This window comes from Benincasa hispida, chromosome 8 (genome assembly GCF_027475165.1).
Source record: "Benincasa hispida cultivar pf3 chromosome 8, pf3_genome.v1.1, whole genome shotgun sequence".
NCBI lineage: Eukaryota > Viridiplantae > Streptophyta > Magnoliopsida > Cucurbitales > Cucurbitaceae > Benincasa > Benincasa hispida.
The window spans coordinates 24,061,624-24,081,400 of record NC_143485.1 but is presented as its reverse complement, the minus strand read 5'-3'; the positions used below and the strand labels follow the sequence as shown (position 1 = coordinate 24,081,400).

Here is a 19,777-nt window from a genome sequence, read left to right as displayed (position 1 = left end):
AAAACCTATATTTGGACTGAACATTTTGGGCCTGATTTGTAATACTAAATTCATTCCGTTCCCACAATTTTCAACTCAATCCTCTTTCCCACTGATCTCACGCTTCACGATCCTAGTTCCATTTCGTTCTCGATATCTCATGCATTCCACCATTCATTTGATTTTCAATAATTTGATTACATTTCCACCTTTCTAATAACTCTTTAGATAGTCTATACTCTGAACATTATTATAACTGCATATTATGAACTATAATAACCACTGGCCTAAAAGAAAAACTATAATAACTATTGACTGCCCAAACACCCCTAAAATTTTAAATTCAAAATGTCCTTACAATGTAAGTTTTTAGAACCGAAGACAAAAAACAGTTTTGAAACACTAATACGTTTTTCAGCCCTAGCTGTGAAAACTCCCTTCCCTCCCACTCCGGTGACCCACGAGCGACGAACAGCGGTGCAAGGCTGCGACGACACTCCTTCTTCAGCGAGCAACGGTGGTTATTCTTGACGGCGACCAGAAACCATAAGGGCGGCTGATTCCATCGGCGACGAAACTCTTCTTCCTTTCTAGCGTTCTCCTGTGACAGCCAGCAGAATCTCATGCAACGTCCGATCACCACGACGCTGCTGCTTCTCAAAGCGTGTGGACTCGCCAGTTTTGTGACCGGAGTGGACGACGTGGCTTCTCCCTTTGGTTCTCCTCTTTGGTGACCGTGCGACAAGATTCACGAAAATTCGTAATGTGCTTAAATTTTAGTAATTGATTTTGTTACTGAACTTGTTTGTTGTGTGTGTGTGTTTTATTTCTTTCTTTATTTATTTTTATATACACACACTATCTCCAGAGGTTTTGTGGTTTTTTACTTGGCAGAAAAGGACTTCCTTGCTAATTGCAAGGTGTTCGTTATTGTTGGTATTTTCGTTCAATTTGAATTATTTTAGTGCGTGTTTGAAAGCTTGTAATTTGAATTGCTATGGCACGTTTAGCTTAAAGTTTGTTTTGTTACATTTTTTTTTAACACATTCTGTATAGCAACTATGATTGTTGAACAGGTTTCAAATCCCCTTAATTCAATAAATTGGCCTTTGATCTTATTCTCTTTTTTAGTTGGTTGATGATGTAGTTTTTCCTTTACCTATAGCCTTATAAGGTCAGATATGTGAGTTCAAACTCAATCAAACTCCAACCAGCAACCGTCCAAGCCTATTTGGTGATGTTTAATAGGTTACTGGTCCATCTAAACCTTTTCAAATTCGATTAAGGTTTGTAAATTAGCTTCCACCTATTGGGACTCTTCTGTTTGTTTCGGACTAGATTTGGGCTATTGGAACAAAGATTAAGATTGTCATTGTATAAGAACTCGTTGGTAACCTTAGGTCTTATTTATTTATTTTTTGTTTCAAGAGCCTAGTAAGTAGTTTAGGAATGCTTTAGAAATTAGGGCACTTTGTAATTGTCGTACTCATAGTTTCAGTTATAATGGCTTTTGGAGTTTTGTTCAAAAGGCATTTTGTTCCGTTACGAGTTATATGTTGATTGTACTTGCTTTACTTTTCTGGATTAGCCCAATTATGGGCTATCTTTGATTATATTTGCTTTATTTTGATTATTATGTTTCATTGTACTTTGAATGATAGTTTCTTTTCATTTCATTAATGAAAAGGCTTGTTTCCCTTGTTTCTTTTCATTTCATTAATGAAAAGGCTTGTTTCCTTTTAAAAAAAGAAAAAAAAAAGAAAAAAAAGGACACTTTGTAAGTAGAATTCTTCCTGGTGGATTTGTTTGCTGTTTAGTAGCGTGTTGTATGACTTCCTTGTTTTGAATATCCCATGTATTGTATACAAGCATGAACACTTTAGTTTAACTAGTATGTCCATGTCTAACATGGGTTGAACCTTTGGACACTCTCAACATTTATTGGACACTTGTTAGCACAATGGTGTGTTACATACATAAATGTATAAACTCAATATAGGTCCAAGATCTATTAGACACATATAGAACACTTGTTTTTGAATATTATGACCTTTTCAATTCTCTTTGTTTCAACAAATCTCAATTCTTTTGTGCCAGAAAAATTCATGAGAATGAGAGAGGAAGAGATTGAAAAGCTCCGAGGCGTAGTAAGAGATTGTTTGAGCAAGCATCTCTACTCATCCGCCATTTTCTTTGCTGACAAAGTCACTGCTTTCACTGAGGACCCTGCCGACATTTACATGCAGGCACAAGCCCTCTTTCTTGGACGCCATTTTCGTCGTGCATTTCACCTCCTCAATGCCTCCAAGATTGTGCTCCGTGACCCTCGGTTTCGCTACCTTGCTGCTAAATGCCTTGTGAGCTACTCAAAGCTTCACTGTTTATCTGTGTTTTTGTACTGTTTGTGGACCCCTTTTTTTTTTAAATTTTTATTTTATGTGTGTGTGTGTGTGTGGATTTGATGGATTGTGAATTAAGTTTATGGTGTGTGGGTCTCATAATGGAATTGTCTTTGTCGAAATATTTGAAATTGGATCAATTTTTGGCGATAAGAATGTTTGAAACTGGGAATTCAGTTTCTTTAGAGAAGAGAAACACAGACAACGAGACTAAAGAGCATGTTTTGATTAATTTTCATATGGCATCTATTTACTCTTTCACGTATCCTTATAAAGAAGGTAAATAGAGATAATTTAACCAATTACATGTATATACTTGATAAAAAGCTTCACTCAAATATGGAAAGCAGGGTAAAACCAAAAAACTCGGAGATTAGGTAAAACCAATAAATGATAAAACATGGCGGTGTAACTACCCCAGTGGTGAAACTGCTATGTCTTAGAATCGAAGTATATTTGTTTCTCATGTGTAGAAATTAGTGAGTTTCTTTTCAGGTGGGAAAGCAAAAGTTCGGGTATTATTTTGCAATGGAAATTGAATTTCCTGCTTCTCTGGTCTGTGTTTGCATTCAGTTGTGAAGTCTAAAGGGTTAAAGTGACAGGCATAAGGCATTTTTTTGGCGTGTTAATAAATGCCTTTCATTTTTAAATCTTTGATTTACCAGGAGGAATTGAAGGAGTGGGACCAATGCCTTGCAATGCTTGGTGATGCCAATGTGGATGAGCATGGCAATGTGCTTGATAATAAGGATCAGAGTGGCATGTATCTCGACAAAGATTGTGAGGATCGTGAGATTAATGTACTGTTCAATTACATCATGTCAACTTATTTTACATGAACTTTTAATGTAAAAACACCCTTAATTAAAGACTTTGTGAGGGTTTAGGGTTTGGACTTTGTGATGGTTTATTGTTAGAAACTTGATTGAATCATTAATTTTACAATAGGATCCTCTGTTTTCCTTCCTTATAACAGATAGTTGCAGCAACATGCTTTTTAAGAGGCAAGGCATATGAAGCTCTTGAAAACCGCACTCAGGCTCGACTTTGGTTAGTTTATGATGCCAATTTTACCTTCATGGGCATCCTTTAATTCCCCCCAAAACCTACACAGTTATTAAACTATGCAACCTCAAGTTAATGAATGATGTCATTTATTATTCTGATTTTTTGATAATGATGTTTAGGTATAAAGCTGCTATCAAAGCTGACCCTCTATGTTATGAGGTAAATATGTTCTTCTTTTGGTTGAGTTTTTGGTATTTCTAGATCAATAGAGTGTAGTTTTCTATTACCATTTTTTTCACGAGAAACTGAACTTTCATTGAAATAGATGAAACGATATACAAGGTCAATACAATAAACAAACCCAAAAAACAAAACAACATTCATTCCCAATTACAAAAAGGATTTCAAATCCAAAATAATTATACTAAGCTGATAGTACAAAAAATTGTATCAGAAAATGTTGAGAAAGATGAGTTAATCCTAATCACACACCAAAGGTCTTCCCCAAACTGCTTGACCCTTTGAAAAATTAAACTATTCCTTGCTAAATGCCTTACAATAAAGGAAAAAACCAAGATTACCTAAGAACTCTTCCTCTCTCACGAAAAGAAGGATACAAGAGCACATCCTCAAACATCGAACAACAACCTCTATTACGAGCAAACACAATCCCAAAGGTCCTAAAGAACTTGTTCCATAGGGAGGTAACAAACATAGTTCCAAAGTAAATGATGATCAAGACTCCTATCCTCTCTCAAAAGACACCATTCAAGACACAACACCATGGAGGAAAGCCTATATATACGATTTTGAGTATTCACTCTCCCATGCAAAACTTGCCCGATAAATCCTTTGGATGTAAAAAGTATTAATGTTTTTGGGCTCGAGGAAATGCATCTCAAGTACACCAATTAATAGGTATGAGAGGATTAATGTCAGATCCACAAGTATTAGATTACCTTCTAATGAGAGAAAAATGTAGAGGCCTTTTGAGGGGGAGAAGTGACTCAAAGAATTCGTAAAGAAATAACTAATGGGTAAGCCCTTAGAGAGCTCCCTAAATGTGAAACTTGGTCAAAGATGATAGAGAGGAGATTGACACCTCACAAGCCTCATGATCAGAAAGCTTACGATGAAAACCTAGAGATAATGAAGAACTATCAGAGGAAGGCAAGCCAGAGACTATCAAGTGTAACCTCTTTTCTGTCGTTTTCTTGTGAGATGGGAAGCAAAGGCAATCAAGAAGTTTCTTGGGAGAGATGTGACATTATGACAATTTAAAAACTAGATACAAGTACAACAATATTGGGCGAGGATAGATCTGATGAAGACGTCGGTGAGTTCAAGTGGAGGAGGTTGTTCAGACTTCTGTCTTGAGGCATGTGGTTGGGCTTGGCAGGCCTTGTGTCACAACGTTAAAGTAGACAATAATTCGCAATGTTAAAATAGACAATAAATTTTTACCTCACTCTGTGGCCTAAGAAGTTGTACTCTTAGTTTAGCCTTCTTTGACCCACAAATCTTTGAGACTTGATACAAGAGGAAGTACTTTAGAACTTGGAATTTGCCAAGGGGAAAATCCCCAAGTTTGTTCTCCTTTATCTGCTGTATGAAATCTCTACACTAGAGTTGGAGTTGTGTGTGAATGAGTGTGCTTCCACAAGTTAGAGCTCCTCCCTTAATATACTATGTACACTTCAACCAACTTCCTATAAGAGGGAAGTGGGTGAGAAATTTTAGCAAGTTGAATTGCTAATATTAGGAAACCACTTTCCTATGCTTTAGCCCCACTTTTCTCTACTTACTTAAAATAGGTGTTGTCCAAGTCAAACTCCTTAACGGTAGGAACTACTTGACTTGGCCATCTCTCTTCTTCACTCTCCTCAGTGGAATTACCTAAGTCCAACACCTAACCATTTTCCTTTAAAAGTTCCTTGGTACATAACCTCGCGTCGCGCCAATGAGCGTTGCCTGGCATCTGCATAGGTTTGCGTTCTTGTGTGTGCTCACGCGCTCTGCTCACCCTTGTGTGTGTCGCTTTCGACTAGGTGTGCGCTTGCTTGCACGTGCCCCATGTGCCCACTAGAGTCCAACCTTGTATGCTGCATGTCCGTCCATGCCCGCTCATTTCCATATGTCCTATAGTGTTGCTCGCCCATCTTGGCTGGGCGCCAAACCGTGTTGTCAGCCATGCCACCTTGTCTGTAAGCAAGTTGTCCATTCTTGGTGCATTGTCAAGGTATGCTCTCTTTATACCTTTGCTTTCTTGAAGCTCCTAATGTTTCACCTTTCGAGAAACAATCTTGTGGCAGACCTCCCCACTTAAGCTACTCGATGTCCTTGTTGAGGTACGTTCACCTCCATCCTGTCTGTTGAATGATCCTTCGGGGTCGTGTCCTCCTAACACTTGTAGCCACAACATTGTAAAGCTAACTTCTATACATAGGTTAAAATAAAAAAAACTCGTAGAATAAGTCTTATTATGAACTTTTTTGTTTGCACAAGAATTACAAGAACATTGTAACAATAGCAAAACTACCTAATAAGGACTTGTTCACAAAACAAAAAGTCTCTAACCAACTTTAGGAAGTTTTAACTCTTAACTTTCCTTATTCCTAGTAGGCATGACCATTACCTGGTCATGTGCCTTACCTTTCACTCTCCATTCGAGGTATCTTTCTCCTAGAGGTGGAATAGATTGTCTCCTCCATCCTTTGAGCTGCTCGTTTTGAACACTCTGTTGTAGGATGAAAGCTATTGCACAACCACCACTTGCCAATAGTGTTGTACAACCCTTGAAGATCTCCTCTTCTTGAGGATCCATCTTAGGGTAGTCTTCTTCCATCTCGTCTTTTGTGTTACTAAAGATTGCCTCACGTAGGGCCTTGACATGTCTTTTATTCTCCTTTTGGGCGGCTTGTGATTGTGCCAATTGGATCACACGTCTATGCTCCCTTAACACACTCATCGGTTGTTCTTTTGGTTGGCTTAGGTCTTCCTCTCCAACCTTCCAGTGACTAATTCCATCGTGTTGTCCATCAGTGGAAAGACAAACTATGAATTAACTCTTCACCAAAAACATATTCCATGGTGAAGTAACATTAGCAAGAACGGAGGCTTAGGGATCTTACGGTGTCGAGCTTTACATTGTTGGGACTCCCTCCAACACGTTTTATCCTTCACAAATAAAAACAATGTTCTGATACCAATTGTCATGGTTTTTTGTGGAATAGGAAAAGGTTGTAGCAAGCCTATCTCTTTCTTTCTTGCCACCATGTCTAGTTGACATACTAAACAAGTTTTCACATAAGTCTCTAGGTCTTTGTGCATCTTGGCCCAACAATATGAGTGGGATACCAATGCATGCATCTGGTCCATACTTGGTTGTCCAGCCCACTCGTGATCATGCGTCTCAGGCATGAGCTTCCCGAGTCCCCCTTGTCTAGGGACTAAGAGTCATCCTCCCTTCCCATAGGTTAGTCCATCTTCAAGCCAATACCTTCACAATATCTTTTTGAATCTCTTTCAGAAGGTTGGTGTAGGTGTCATCTTCTTGGCTTGCTCTCATACTCTTTCAAGAAAGTCACTGCGAAGCTTAACTTGGCCATAGAGTGGCATGGTTGGCTGTCCTTACCTAAGGTATGCCCTCTTTGCACCCGTTTGTTGCTTTACCTTGCCTTCTACTCTTTAGTGTGCTGCTGGCTCGTGCAAGGCCCACCGAGTCCAACCGCATGTCTCAAGTTTGAGGGTTTAACACCTTGCCACTAGCAGTTTAATTAAATGATTTGGTCTTTTTCAAAGATCAGGCAACAAATTATCTCCTTCCTTTTTGGCGTAGCCATTAATTTGTAATATGTAACTTTTTATTTATTAATGTGTTGGTTCCTTCTTTAATAGATACCATTTTTATGTCCATTATGGTCTAGGCTTTGGAGTGCCTCATAGAAAGTCACATGCTAACTTGTGATGAAGGTAAACCTCAGCACTATTCATCTTTTTGTTCTTTTTTTGTTTTGTTCTTGTTTTTTTTTTGTTTTTTGTTTTTTTTTTTGACAAAATACCTCTGCACCATGCATTAAGAAGAATTATTGTGTGTGTACACATACACACACAGATGTGCATGCAGTTATTAATCTTCCTGCACACATTTTATTGCTTCTACAATCTATTGTGTTGTGAGCGGTTCATTGATGAAATATTTGTTTTGCCATATTTTTCAGTTTTCCCCAATCTTTGGTTGAGATTATTAACAATCTATCTTTTATATGACGTGGAATTTTCAGAATCATGCTTACTTTCATCATTGCAATTTGGTCCTGAAGATGGATGGCTCTCATCATTTTATGCATGCTTAATAAAGAAGGTGAGAAGGACGCAACTTATTTTTCTTCTATTACAAGTAATGAGTACCAAAAAGAAAAAAGATTTTATTTTATGTATCTTTTAATTCTTAGGATGTTCTCAATTTTACTTGCAACATTTTACCCTTGTGTGCTGGTGTAATTTTCACTAATTTGTTTCTTTTCTTGTGCTACAGTATGATAAAGAAAATATCATTGAAGCGAGATTCAAAGAACTTGAAAGGGAAACATGTAATTCTAAAAGTTCCGATCCATCATTTATGCGTACTCTGAAAACTAACACCGATCTTTTAGCTTGCAAAGCTGAATACTACCATCAATGTGGTGAATATCAGAAATGCTTTGAACTTACCTCCGTGTAAGTCTACTGTCTAAGAAACTACACGTATATAATGCTATTATTTTGTTAGAATTATCCTTTCTTTTCTCCCTACCCGGTGATTTATTTATTTATATTAGATCTCCCATACATTTATAGCTTGCTTGAAAAAGATCCCTTCCATTTGAAAAGTACACTGGTACATTTAGCTGCTGCAATGGAGCTTGGGCATTCAAATGAACTTTATCTAATGGCATGCAACCTGGTCAAGGACTACCCTCAAAAGTGAGTGGTTTGTGTATCTGAACTTTATATTTTGCAGTTGTTTGAAAATCCAGATTATCTTATTTGAAATAAATAATTTCATGGAAAGTAAAAAAAAAATAGTTTTCCTAGGATGAAGCATGATTTTGATAAGTATTTCAAATTTGTCAAATATTCGGACCACTAGATATGGACTCCCCTTTTCTATTTGTTTATCACTTATTTTGGATATCCTTTTCAGAGCTTTGTCATGGTTTGCTGTTGGTTGCTATTACTATTGTATCAAAAAGTACGATCAATCACGTCGCTATTTCAGGTGAATGTGGCTGTTGTATGTTCTTTCTTTTAATTATGCTTCACTTGTAATCAATTTCAGTTGGGTGCTGTTATAGTGTTATGTAACAATTAATTATTACAATTAACCCTAAATTGACAACTTTAGTTTCCCGGCCTTCAAATCTGCCGAGCAATTAGAAATTTAGCAATATTTTGGAAACGCCACCAGCCACCTTTTTCACCTTAACCGCAATAGAATTGACATCACAGAAACTATCTAATTACTAGCCTTTTTTAAAGTATTTTTCTAGCTTGGATTCTAATAGTAATTAGAATATGATATTTTTGTAAAGTTTCTTGATGACCCATTTGTCCACCTTAGCTTGAAATTCCAGTAAGAAGACAATATTAGAGTTTGCTAGTACCTTTTTTTTCCTTGTTAATTCCCAAGGAAGTTTGTACTCCTTTTGATGAAATAACTCATTGGTTTCTTAATCTGTGAATTCAAGTGTATATTTTGCAACAAGTCTTATTTGGGAGTATTTCTAAGCCACTTATGTGCTATTTTATAAACCTTATTGGTAATACGGAGTTTGATATTTTTAATAAGAATATCTTTTCTGATATGTATTATTGTATTCTACAGCAAAGCTACGACTCTGGATGGAACATTTGCACCTGCTTGGATAGGTTATGGTAATGCTTATGCTGCTCAAGAAGAGGGTGATCAAGCCATGTCTGCCTATCGCACTGGTGCTCGATTGTTTCCAGGGTTATTAATTTTATTACTCTTGAGTTATTTTATGTTTTTTTTTTAGAATTTGGTAGCATAAGGTGCAAAATTATATATGTTATTAAGCAATAGTATTGTTATCTTAATTTTTTTAATGATAAATGATAGGAGATCTGTTGTTTATTATTTTTATTCAAAAATTGTAGGAAGTTGTTCGTTGGGTAGTTCTCCTATTTAATGAAATTCCCTTCTACAGATTGAATCTTGATGTTCTTTTATTCCAGGTGTCATTTACCAACATTATACATTGGGATGGAATACATGCGAACCCACAGCTTCAAGCTTGCTGAGCAGGTATACCTAAACCTCGTGCTATTATTGACAAACCTGGCACGAATATTTCTTTCTTTTCCCCAATTCTCCATGTATTTTTAGTGTATCTTTTAGTCATAGTTTTATGTCTTCTGATATACAAAGAATGCTTTAATTGGTCAATGCTTCAACTGGGAAGATGGAATTTAGTTTGTACCTTTGGTACTCTTTTACATAACTTTTAGGCTCCATATTATATGATGGTAGAATTCTAAGAATATGAAATTATTTAAGATTGCATCATGGATTATAGTGTGAAATGTATATCTGAATGGCCTTTTTTATTTAGTTTTTTGTGCAGGCAAAAACAATTTGTCCATCAGATCCTCTTATTTATAATGAGCTTGGAGTTGTTGCTTATGACATGAAGGAGTATGTATATTTCTCTCTTGATTTTTTTTATATATGTATTTTTCACACAATAATTTGTTCGAAGTTTTGCTCCTGGCTCAGATGGTGGTTCATTTTTATGTATGATGTAATTTCAGTATGAAATAGTGTAGATCATGAGAAACCAAGTAAATTCTATATATTTTACCTGTAGATCACGAAGTTTTGAATATTCAAACATCGGTAACTTTCTCAAGTCCTAAAAGGAGTGACTTTTAATTAATATTAATGTTTGCCCTAAAAGTTAAAATCAAAATAAAATGTACCTTTTGAGTTAGGTTGTTTACTTTGGTTTTTGTATTTTGATTTTTAATTTGTGAACATTGTATTTAATCAATGGACCTGATCTATGTGTTCCATCGGTTGATTGAGTTTTTTATCCTTTTATTAGGTATAGTAAGAGGGATTAAAGAATATCTACTTTATATCACGTCTTCTTCTGGGAAGATCTAAGTTAAGTGTATAGCTAAGATTGTAGAACTCGGTCAAGTTATTAAAATGATAATGGGAATATCTTTTAGAAATTTCAGTCTTTGAATTACAGACGAGAGAGGAAGCTTTTGAAAGGAGGAAATCTTTTGGAAGGATGCAACTAGATGCAATGTCTTCAGGTCTTTTTGAATTAGGAATACATTAAATTAGAAATTTGGAACCGCTTCAAATTGACTGAGAAAATTGAAATGAGAGAAGATATGATGTTCTACTTGTAAAGTAGTTTCTATAGAATACTTTTACCCTTCTAACTTCTATTTTTATTCTCAATGCAATTTAGGACAGTCCTGGCTTGCAGTCTTGTTTCATGTAAAGTCTAGTGATTAGATGCCAATTCTTAATTTAGAACATTCCATACTTGCACTCTTGTTTCATTCAGTCTTAAATTGAGGACAGACCGTTGCATTATTTTCCTTAAAGTTCATTCTTTATAAAAAAAAATGGGTTGTTGCATACAAAGTTGTTAATCATTGATGAAAATGTCTACTTTCAATTGATTGGGTGAGAGAACATGGGTTTTTGCTACTGTTTCAATTTACTATTTTGCATTTTCATCTCAGTTGTTAATATATGTGTGTACTTTTTTATCCTTAGGTACAATAAAGCAGCATGGTGGTTTGAGAAAACTTTGGCATGCATTCCATCTCCTTTGAGTGAAATGTGGGAACCTACAGTGGTTAATCTCGCCCATTCATACCGAAAATTAAAGTATGGTGGTATTATTTATTTCAAGAACTATGGCATATATTATTTATGTCTATCGATGGCTTAGTCTTTGCATTTGAAATGTTATTTCACATGCTTCCCTCTATATTTCTATGAAAGTGTTTCTCAAAGAATCTTGAATCTCTTATTTTCTGTGGTATTTTGTACGGAAGTTTTTCACTAGTATTGAAAAATAAGGGAAAGAAAAATAAATACCAGGTTTACGTGGAAAATCCTAGGTCAGGGAGAAAAAACCACGATAGGAGAATTTTATTAATTTTTGTCACACTTACAAAACACCCCAGACTCAGATATAAATAGATCCGGCAGAAACCTAAAAATATTAGGAACACGTAAAAAGACTAAAACGCCCTTAGGGCAAATACTCCTAATTTCAACACTCCCCCTCAAGGGGCATAAATATCAATAAGACCCAACTTGCTAACACAAGTGTCGAAGCTCTGTCTTAGTAACCCTTTGGTGAGAACGTCAGCAACCTGTTGACTCGAAGGAAGGTAGGGAATACAAATGCTGCCATTGTCCAATTTTTCTTTAATAAAGTGTCTGTCAATCTCCACATGTTTGGTTCTATCATGTTGCACGGGATTGTTGGCAGTACTAATAGCTACCTTATTATCACAATAAAGTTTTGTGGGACGATGACTGTCCTGGTGAAGATTAGAGAAAACTTTCTTCTACCATATCTCTTAGCATATTCCCAGACTCATAGCCCTGTATTCTGACTTAGTGCTACTTCGAGCAACCACACCTTGTTTCTTACTTCGTCAGGTAACAAGATTACCCCACACAAAGGTATAGTATCCTGAAGTTGATTTTCTATCTATAACAGATCCTGTCCAATCTGGGTCAGTATAAGCTTCAATGCATCTATTGTCATATTTTCTGAGCATTAAGCCCTTTCCAGGAGCAGACTTCAAATATCTCAGAATCCGAGTAACAGCCTGTAAGGCCTCAAATAATTTACACTTATAAAAGAAGGGGTAAAAAGGGAAATGTCAAAACAGCCAATGAAGAGCAAGGAAAGAATGTGGGAGAAAAGGGGGAGGGGACCACGAGTGCGTATGAGAGAAAAGAAGGAGGGGACCACGAAGTTGTTACAAAAAGGCAGAGGGATCAGACAGTAGAGGCATGAAAGGAATTTTCTAAAAGTGAGTGAACTTTTAGGTAGGAGAGAAGGTCAGCTCTCTCTAAGGTGCTGGGAATTTTTCCTTGTTGTAGTTTCTTCTTTTGGGGAGGCAGGGGAGAAATTTTTGAGAGGAGTGTTGCTCTATTTTGGGGAAGGGTCAGTGAGAGTGTCGTATGCTTAGGGACATTGTAGAAGAAACCATATATAAATAAGAACAAGGAAGGCACAGTATATTGATCCATCTGTCTTCTTCTTCTCTCTGTTTTCTTTCTTTTTGTTTGCTCTGTTTTTGTTGCTCTGTTTATTGAGCTTGTAGGGGAGAAGATTGTACGAGCATATAAGAGGATCTTACACAGCCTCCATATTTTTCTCATATGGAGCCTGCATAAACTGACTAACCATGCTGACAACATAGGAATGTCTGGTCTTAGTATGAGACAGGTAAATCAATTTCCCTACGAGATGGTGGTACCTTTCTTTATTCACTGGAACCCCTTCAACAGAATCTCCCAGTTTATTATTGACTTCAATGGGAGTATCAACAGGTTTACATCCAGTCATCCCTATTTCCCTCAACAGGTCCAGAGTGTATTTCCGTTGAGAAACGGATATTCCGTCCTTCGATCTTGCTACCTCCATACCAAGAAAATATCTCAGACTATCAAGGTCTTTGATCTCGGATTCACCTGCCATTCTTTGCTTTAATCTGTCAATTTCTGCTATATCGTCTCCTAACAAAACTATATCATCAACGTATACAATCAGAACAACAATCTTCCTTGATTTGGATCTTTTCATGAATAGAGTATGTTCAGAATACCCCTAAACAAAATTTTGGGACTTAATGAAGGTAGTGAATCTGTCGAACCACGCTCTCGGAGACCGCTTTAAACCCAGACGATAAGTTACTGTAAGACAGAAAACTATGCATGGAATGTTTGGTACACAATCTAGTCCCTTTCCGTAGGGCAATTGGTATATCTAGGGAGGCATCATAATCTCCTGTTTTTCCAGACTCCTCATTAATACAAGGATGGTGATCATGCTTGCTTACTTGTGGCAAGACCTCACTCTCCTAAGTTTCTCCTGGTGACTCGTTACAACTTGTAGGTTTTTCCTCGTATGGAGTAATCTCATTAAATTCACCCTTTTTTGTTTTATCACCTTCAACACACACATTTTTACTTCCAGAAGCATCATTAGAAATAGGGGATGCTTGAACCTGAGCAGGTACCAATTCTGATTCTTCGGCATTTTCCGGTGAAGCAACCGGAGTCATTATTTCCTTTCTAAGATTCTTCCTGTAGTATGTTATCCAGGGTACTTGTTTTGTAGGAAGGACCGGGTCAGACACAGGAGGGACAAGGTTTGTATCAGGAGTAGGCTCGAAGTTTATAGGAATAGAGTAGGTAGATGAGTTAGTCTCTTCGCTAGAGTTTTCCTCCTGAAGAGGACTAACGAGAAAAAAAGGGTTGATCCTCAAGGAACGTAACATCCATAGTGACAAAATACTTCCTTGAGGATGGATGAAAACACTTATAGCCCCGCTGGTGAAGATGATACCCCACAAAGACACTTTTGAGCACGAGGAGCAAATTTTGTTTGGTGAGGATCGTGGTTATGAACAAAGGCAGTACACCCGAAGACACGAAGAGGGATATTTGGAAAGAGATGTGTAGAAATGAAAAATTCTTTAAAACACTCAAGAAGTGTTTGGAACTTAAGAACACGAGATGACATACGATTGATGAGGTGAGCTGTAATGAGAACGTCTCCCCAAAGGTACGAGGGAAGGGATGCAGGAAACATGAGAGATTGAGCAACTTCTATAAGGTGGCGATTTTTCCGTTCAACTACTCCGTTTTGCTGAGAAGTATAGGCACATGAGTTTTGATGATAATTCCTTTTGAATTCAAGAACTCACGAAGAGTGTTATTAACAAACTCCCGTCCATTATCAATCCGAAGGATAGCAATCTTAGTATTGAACTGGGTTTCGATCGTAGTATAGAACTGTTGGAAAACAGATGAAACTTCTGACTTATCAGCAAGAAGAAACACCCATGTAAGATGGGTATGGTCGTCAATAAAGGTGACAAACCATTGCTTGTCGGATAAGGTAGTAATGTTTGATGGGCCCTAAACATCACTATGAACCAAATGGAAAGGTTGGGAAGGTTTATAGGGTTGTGAGGGAAAGGTAACCTTGGGCTGTTTGGCATGTATACAGACATCACAAGACCAAGATGAAATATCCACATTAGAAAATAAATGGGGAAACAAATATTTCATATATTGAAAGTTCGGATGACCAAGGTGAAAATGCCATAGCAAATAGTCTTTTTCAGAAATTGTAAATGACGATAACAAACTAGTCCTAGAAGTGCTACTAGAGGTAGTATCTTCAAAAATGAAATAGAGGCCCCTATCATGTCGGGTAGTGCCAATCGTCGTCCCCGAGCTCAAGTTCTGAAATGAAACATCATCAGGTGAGAAGATAACTCTGCAGTTCAAATCCCTGGTTATTTTACTTATAGACAACAAATTATAAGAAACTTTGGGCACGTGCAGAACACTTTGTAAAACCAACCCTGGAAAAGGAAACAAACGACCTTTTTCAGCAACAGGAACAAAGGACCCATCTGCAATCCAAATCCTCTCATTTCCAGATATTGGATTCAGGAGCCAGTCAGATGATCGGTCGCTCCTGAATCCAATATCTAAGAATTTTTTCCCTCAATAAGAAAACTAAGAGATTGAGTGGTACCTGATTGAGCAACTGTACTGATTCCAGTAGTACCCGAGTCCTCGGGCTTGTCACTTGAGACTGGGAGGCATCATCAACAGTTTCACTCACGAGGGCTCGACCAGACTTTGATTTGTCATTTGAAGGCCAACGTTTGCCATTCGGGGGTCAACCATGTAGTTTTCAGCACTGATTCTTTGTATGCCATGGTTTCTTACAATGCTCACATATCGGAGGCGATTTTCCACTCTACTTGTCATTCTTCGATCTGGATGATTTTACCCCAAATGCAGCAGAGTCCACAACTGTAACCATAGAACTGTTCATAGCACTTGACCTATCTTCCTCCAATTGAACTTCAGAACAAACCTCCACAAGGGACAGTATCGGCCTCTGTCCCAGTATTCTACTGCGAACCATATCAAATTTTGAATTCAACCTAGGAAGGAAATCATAGAAACTTGTCTCCTCAATCTTCGAATACTGGACCCTGCTACATGAGCAATTCCAGACAATTTTCTGGCATAAATCCATCTCTTGCCATAATAAAGACAGCTTATTGAAGTATGAGGTCACGTCCATAGTCCCTTGTTTGCATTCATGGATCCGTTTTTGCAATGTATACAGTCGCACGACATTCTGTCTTTTTGGATATAGCTTCTGGACCGCATCCCAAATGTCTCGAGCAGTGGCAGAATAAAGCAAGGGCTTTCCGATTTGAGGTTCCATGCTGTTAATCAACATCGAGTGGAGTAGGGAGTCTTCTCCCTTCCAAACTCATTCTTGAGGGTTCCCAGGGTTCGATCTTGGTATTTTACCAGTCAAATATCCGAATTTATGTCACCTCTGGAGAACCATTTTAACATATTGAGACCAGGAAAAATAATTATGGCCATTTAATTTCTCTACCGTGATTATTCCTGCATAGACCCAGGTAAAATGCTTGTAGTAGGTAAATTTGGAAAGGCCGTTATCGGAGTTTCTGTGTATAAAGGCAAACTTGAAGATAAATCTGGATTAGGGTTCGTCTGAGGGTTAGATGTGGTCCTAAAAAGCGACCCAAGTGCTGCAATCTGTTGTTGGAGACTAGCAATTTGTTGTTGAATTCCAATCGGAGATAAACCCATTGGTCTTAAACCTCCATAGCCGATCGACCCATAGGTTGTAGAAGGCTGCTGCCTGTTCGAACCTGAAGGATGATGCTGACCCATAGGTTCGGCGGCTTGGGCGTGAGGCTGTCCGATTGGAGGCTGCACGTGTCGCGGTTGGAGCCCTAAATGAGTCGTGACTTGGAGAGCGCTGAGGTGGGCAGGAGCGGTGTTGAAACTTGACGTTGGCTGTGTCGGAGCCGCGCTGGTGAATGGATCGGCCAGCCCTGAGTGATGCCCGAACGGCTCGGCGCTGAGCAGAAGCACGATTAGCGGCTGTTGGACTTGTGCACTGGTGGTCTGGATCGGCTGGGTCTGGATCTGTTGGGTCGTGAAGTTGGTAGGCTGATCTCCGAATGGTGGTTGGAGCACGTGCGGTGCGGATGGGCTTCCAATCGGCTGTTGTGGGTTGAGAACGACCTGAGATAACGATCAACGACAGCCTGGATCGTAGCGGTGTTCGTCTCTTTTGTCGTTGGTCCATCACCTGCTAGGGTTTATGACTGAATTTCTTCTATCGGGCCTAGGGTTTCATCCCATTGTTTCAATACCATATTGAAAAATAAAGGAAAGAAAAATAAATACCAGGTTTATGTGGAAAACCCTAGGTCAGGGAGAAAAAACCACGATTGGAGAATTTTATTAATTTTTGTCCCACTTACAAAACACCCCAGACTCGGATATAAATAGATATGGCAAAAACCTAAAAATAGTAGGATCACGTAAAAAGACTAAAATGCCCTTAGGGCACATACTCCTTATTTCAACAAATAGCATCCACAACCAGAGGTGTACAGTTCAGTTTGGTTTGATTATCTCAAATAAAAAATTGAACTTTGCACTTTAGTTTGCAGCAAAAAATGTAAACTGAAGTGTTATTATTATTATTGCCAAAACAGGAAGGAGGATTTGATTTAGAAATTGTGCAGCTGGACGGATGTCCAATTCACCAATTTTTCATACCCCAAACTGCAAAAACGATATTATTTTTTGAAAAAACTTTAATGAAGAAAATTGAGATATTTTAGCAAGCTTCACTGAAGTGGTTGGCTCGGATTCTTGTTTCTCCTTGCATGGTTGCTAATCTTGTTAAGTTTTCATCTTCTCAAATTGTTGGTATATATAAGCTGTAAATTGTAATAACAAAAAAATCAACATATTTTATGTTACTGCACCAATTCCCGGCTTAGTACCAATTTGGTTGACCTTATTTGTTTTTGTGCCAGGATGTACCGTGAAGCAATTAAATACTATGAAAAAGCACTTGCGTTATCGACTAGAAGTCTTAGCACTTATGCTGGTCTTGCATATACTTACCATTTGCAGGTATTTGAATATTTCAAGGCGTCTCTTCTCTATTCTATCATGCTACTTGCCATTGAGGTTAATGTGTATGATATTGTTTTTTTTAAGTACTATTTTAGTGCATGTTAAAAGTGTTGGAAATGTTCTCTAATATTCCTATTTGTTTGTTTGTTTTTTTTTTGTGTCGAAGCTTTTTAAAATTAAATTTCATTTGTTCTTTCATGTAGGATCATTTTACTACAGCCATTACATATTACCACAAGGTAAGTTACTACTAATTTGGTTTTAGTTTTGCGACTCTATTCTGCATTTTTACCTTTCAAATCTGACCTATCGTATATACTGATTTGTGGTACCTTCGATATTAGTGTTATTGTTTTTAGTTGTGATTGAAAGAAATTTTGACAATTATGCGAGTCATAGGAGAGCATTGATGTTAGCCAGTTGGAATCATTCCATTAACTTTTCTTAAAACAAAATCAAGTCATAGGAGAGCATTGATGTTAGCCAGTTCGACATAAGTGTTATTGTTTTTAGTGGGAGGGACATCAGAGTTATGGAATCAATCAGATGCAGTAAAAAGATGATTGAACAACCTCTACCACATTTGTAGTTTGCTGGTATTGGCTGACATATCATACAATGAAATGGTGTCAGTATTGAGAATTTGGGCATAATATCTTATTAGTTAAAATACGATTTTGGTCCTTATATTTTGAAGTTTGTTCAATTTTAGTTCCTGTACTTTCAGTTGTCTAATTTTAGTTCCAAACTTTAAAGAAATCTTAAATTTAGTCGCTTAAAGTTTAATGCAATGAAATGTGATATGTGAATAATATATTTTTAAAAATTTGTAGTTAAAATGCTAATAGATAACAATTTTTTTTTAAAAAATCAATAATCAAATAGTAGCGAGGACAAATTTAAGATTTATTGAAAGTATATGGACTAAAATTGGACAATTAAAAACACAAGGACTATAGTTGAACAAATTTCAAAGTATAGGGATCAAAATGTATAAGGACCAAAATGGTATTTCAACCTATTTTATTTCGAGCGTCATCAATATGATTTTGCCCTCTTGTTCTTGCTTGTGAATTAGGCTTTGTGGCTGAAACCAGACGATCAGTTTTGCACCGAAATGTTGAGTTTAGCTCTTATGGACGAATGCCAAAATTGGATGGATCCTAAGGTTGTAGAGGTTTGTTGAAGTGAGGTCTTTGTAATTGGTGCTTATTCTTAATCTACATACTACAATCTCGTCTGTATAATAATTTTTAAAGGTTGTGAATTAGGTCGGTTGTAGCTGATATAATCTTTAATATAACTTTTTGTGGTAAAGAAGAATTCAAAATATTCTCTGCTTTTGTATTCGTTTTCTCATTGAAACACAGTTTATTTGAGTTTACTTGCTTATTGAGTATGGTTAAAATCAATAAAAGTATCCAAGGGTTTGATATTGGTATCAAATATTCATGGATACCTCCAAATATTAACAATATCAATAGCTTAGTTTGAGAGTAAATATAACTTCATTATTAATCTAGATAATTTTTTTTTATAAAATTTGTGATTTGTATAAATACTTGGGATATCAATATTTTTTCAATATATCTATATGGACATCGATATTTTAATCCTCGTTAAAATATTATACATTATTTGTTTCATGAGCATTGAAACAGTTCTCATACCCATAACTAAGTTTTCAATAATCAATTTGGGGGATAGTATCCATGTTACTCTTTGGAAAGGCTAATGTGTACCTCACTTTTGTGCATCTTCTTAGATTATAATAGCATTTTGGTCTTTATACTTTGAAGTTTATTCAATATCAATCTTTATACTTTCGATAAATTTTAGGTATAGTCCACAACTAGTTTATTATTAATTTGTAAAGAACTTTTGTTATCTATTAGCATTTTTACTATGATTTTTGAGAATATATTTACATATTGTATTTCCTTGAATGAAAATTATTATTATTATTTAACAAATTTCGTTAAAAATTAACGTTGAGGGACTAAGGACGTGTGTTGGATTGACTAGAGAAAAAACGTTTTCCAAAAAAGTCATTTTTATTTAAACTATTTTGATAGAAACTACTTAAAACATCGAAAGGGTTTCAAAAGTT

At 36.8% G+C, this 19,777-nt stretch overlaps 1 protein-coding gene across 1 annotated transcript; it reads left to right on the top strand.

Annotated features, from left to right (window-relative positions):
* Positions 1-310: 310 nt before the first annotated feature.
* APC6 (anaphase promoting complex 6) lies at positions 311-18,999 on the top strand. Its single transcript, XM_039039039.2, has 17 exons — positions 311-739; positions 2,077-2,336; positions 3,044-3,178; positions 3,355-3,428; positions 3,566-3,605; positions 7,313-7,358; positions 7,670-7,749; positions 7,924-8,105; positions 8,226-8,351; positions 8,572-8,646; positions 9,253-9,378; positions 9,624-9,693; positions 10,001-10,083; positions 11,188-11,301; positions 17,565-17,664; positions 17,871-17,906; positions 18,746-18,999. The coding sequence occupies exons 2-17, from the start codon at positions 2,085-2,087 to the stop codon at positions 18,851-18,853; spliced, it is 1,647 nt and encodes a 548-aa protein (XP_038894967.1). The 5' UTR covers positions 311-739; positions 2,077-2,084; the 3' UTR covers positions 18,854-18,999.
* The last annotated feature ends 778 nt before the right edge of the window (positions 19,000-19,777 follow it).

Bases quoted from the DNA above. Each gene is read 5' to 3' on its own strand.
- APC6 (XM_039039039.2), top strand. From the start codon at position 2,085: ATGAGAATGAGAGAGGAAGAGATTGAAAAGCTCCGAGGCGTAGTAAGA. The intron at 8,352-8,571 runs GTGAGTGGTTTG...TATCCTTTTCAG, and splicing joins GTCAAGGACTACCCTCAAAA to AGCTTTGTCATGGTTTGCTG. The intron at 8,647-9,252 runs GTGAATGTGGCT...TGTATTCTACAG, and splicing joins CAATCACGTCGCTATTTCAG to CAAAGCTACGACTCTGGATG.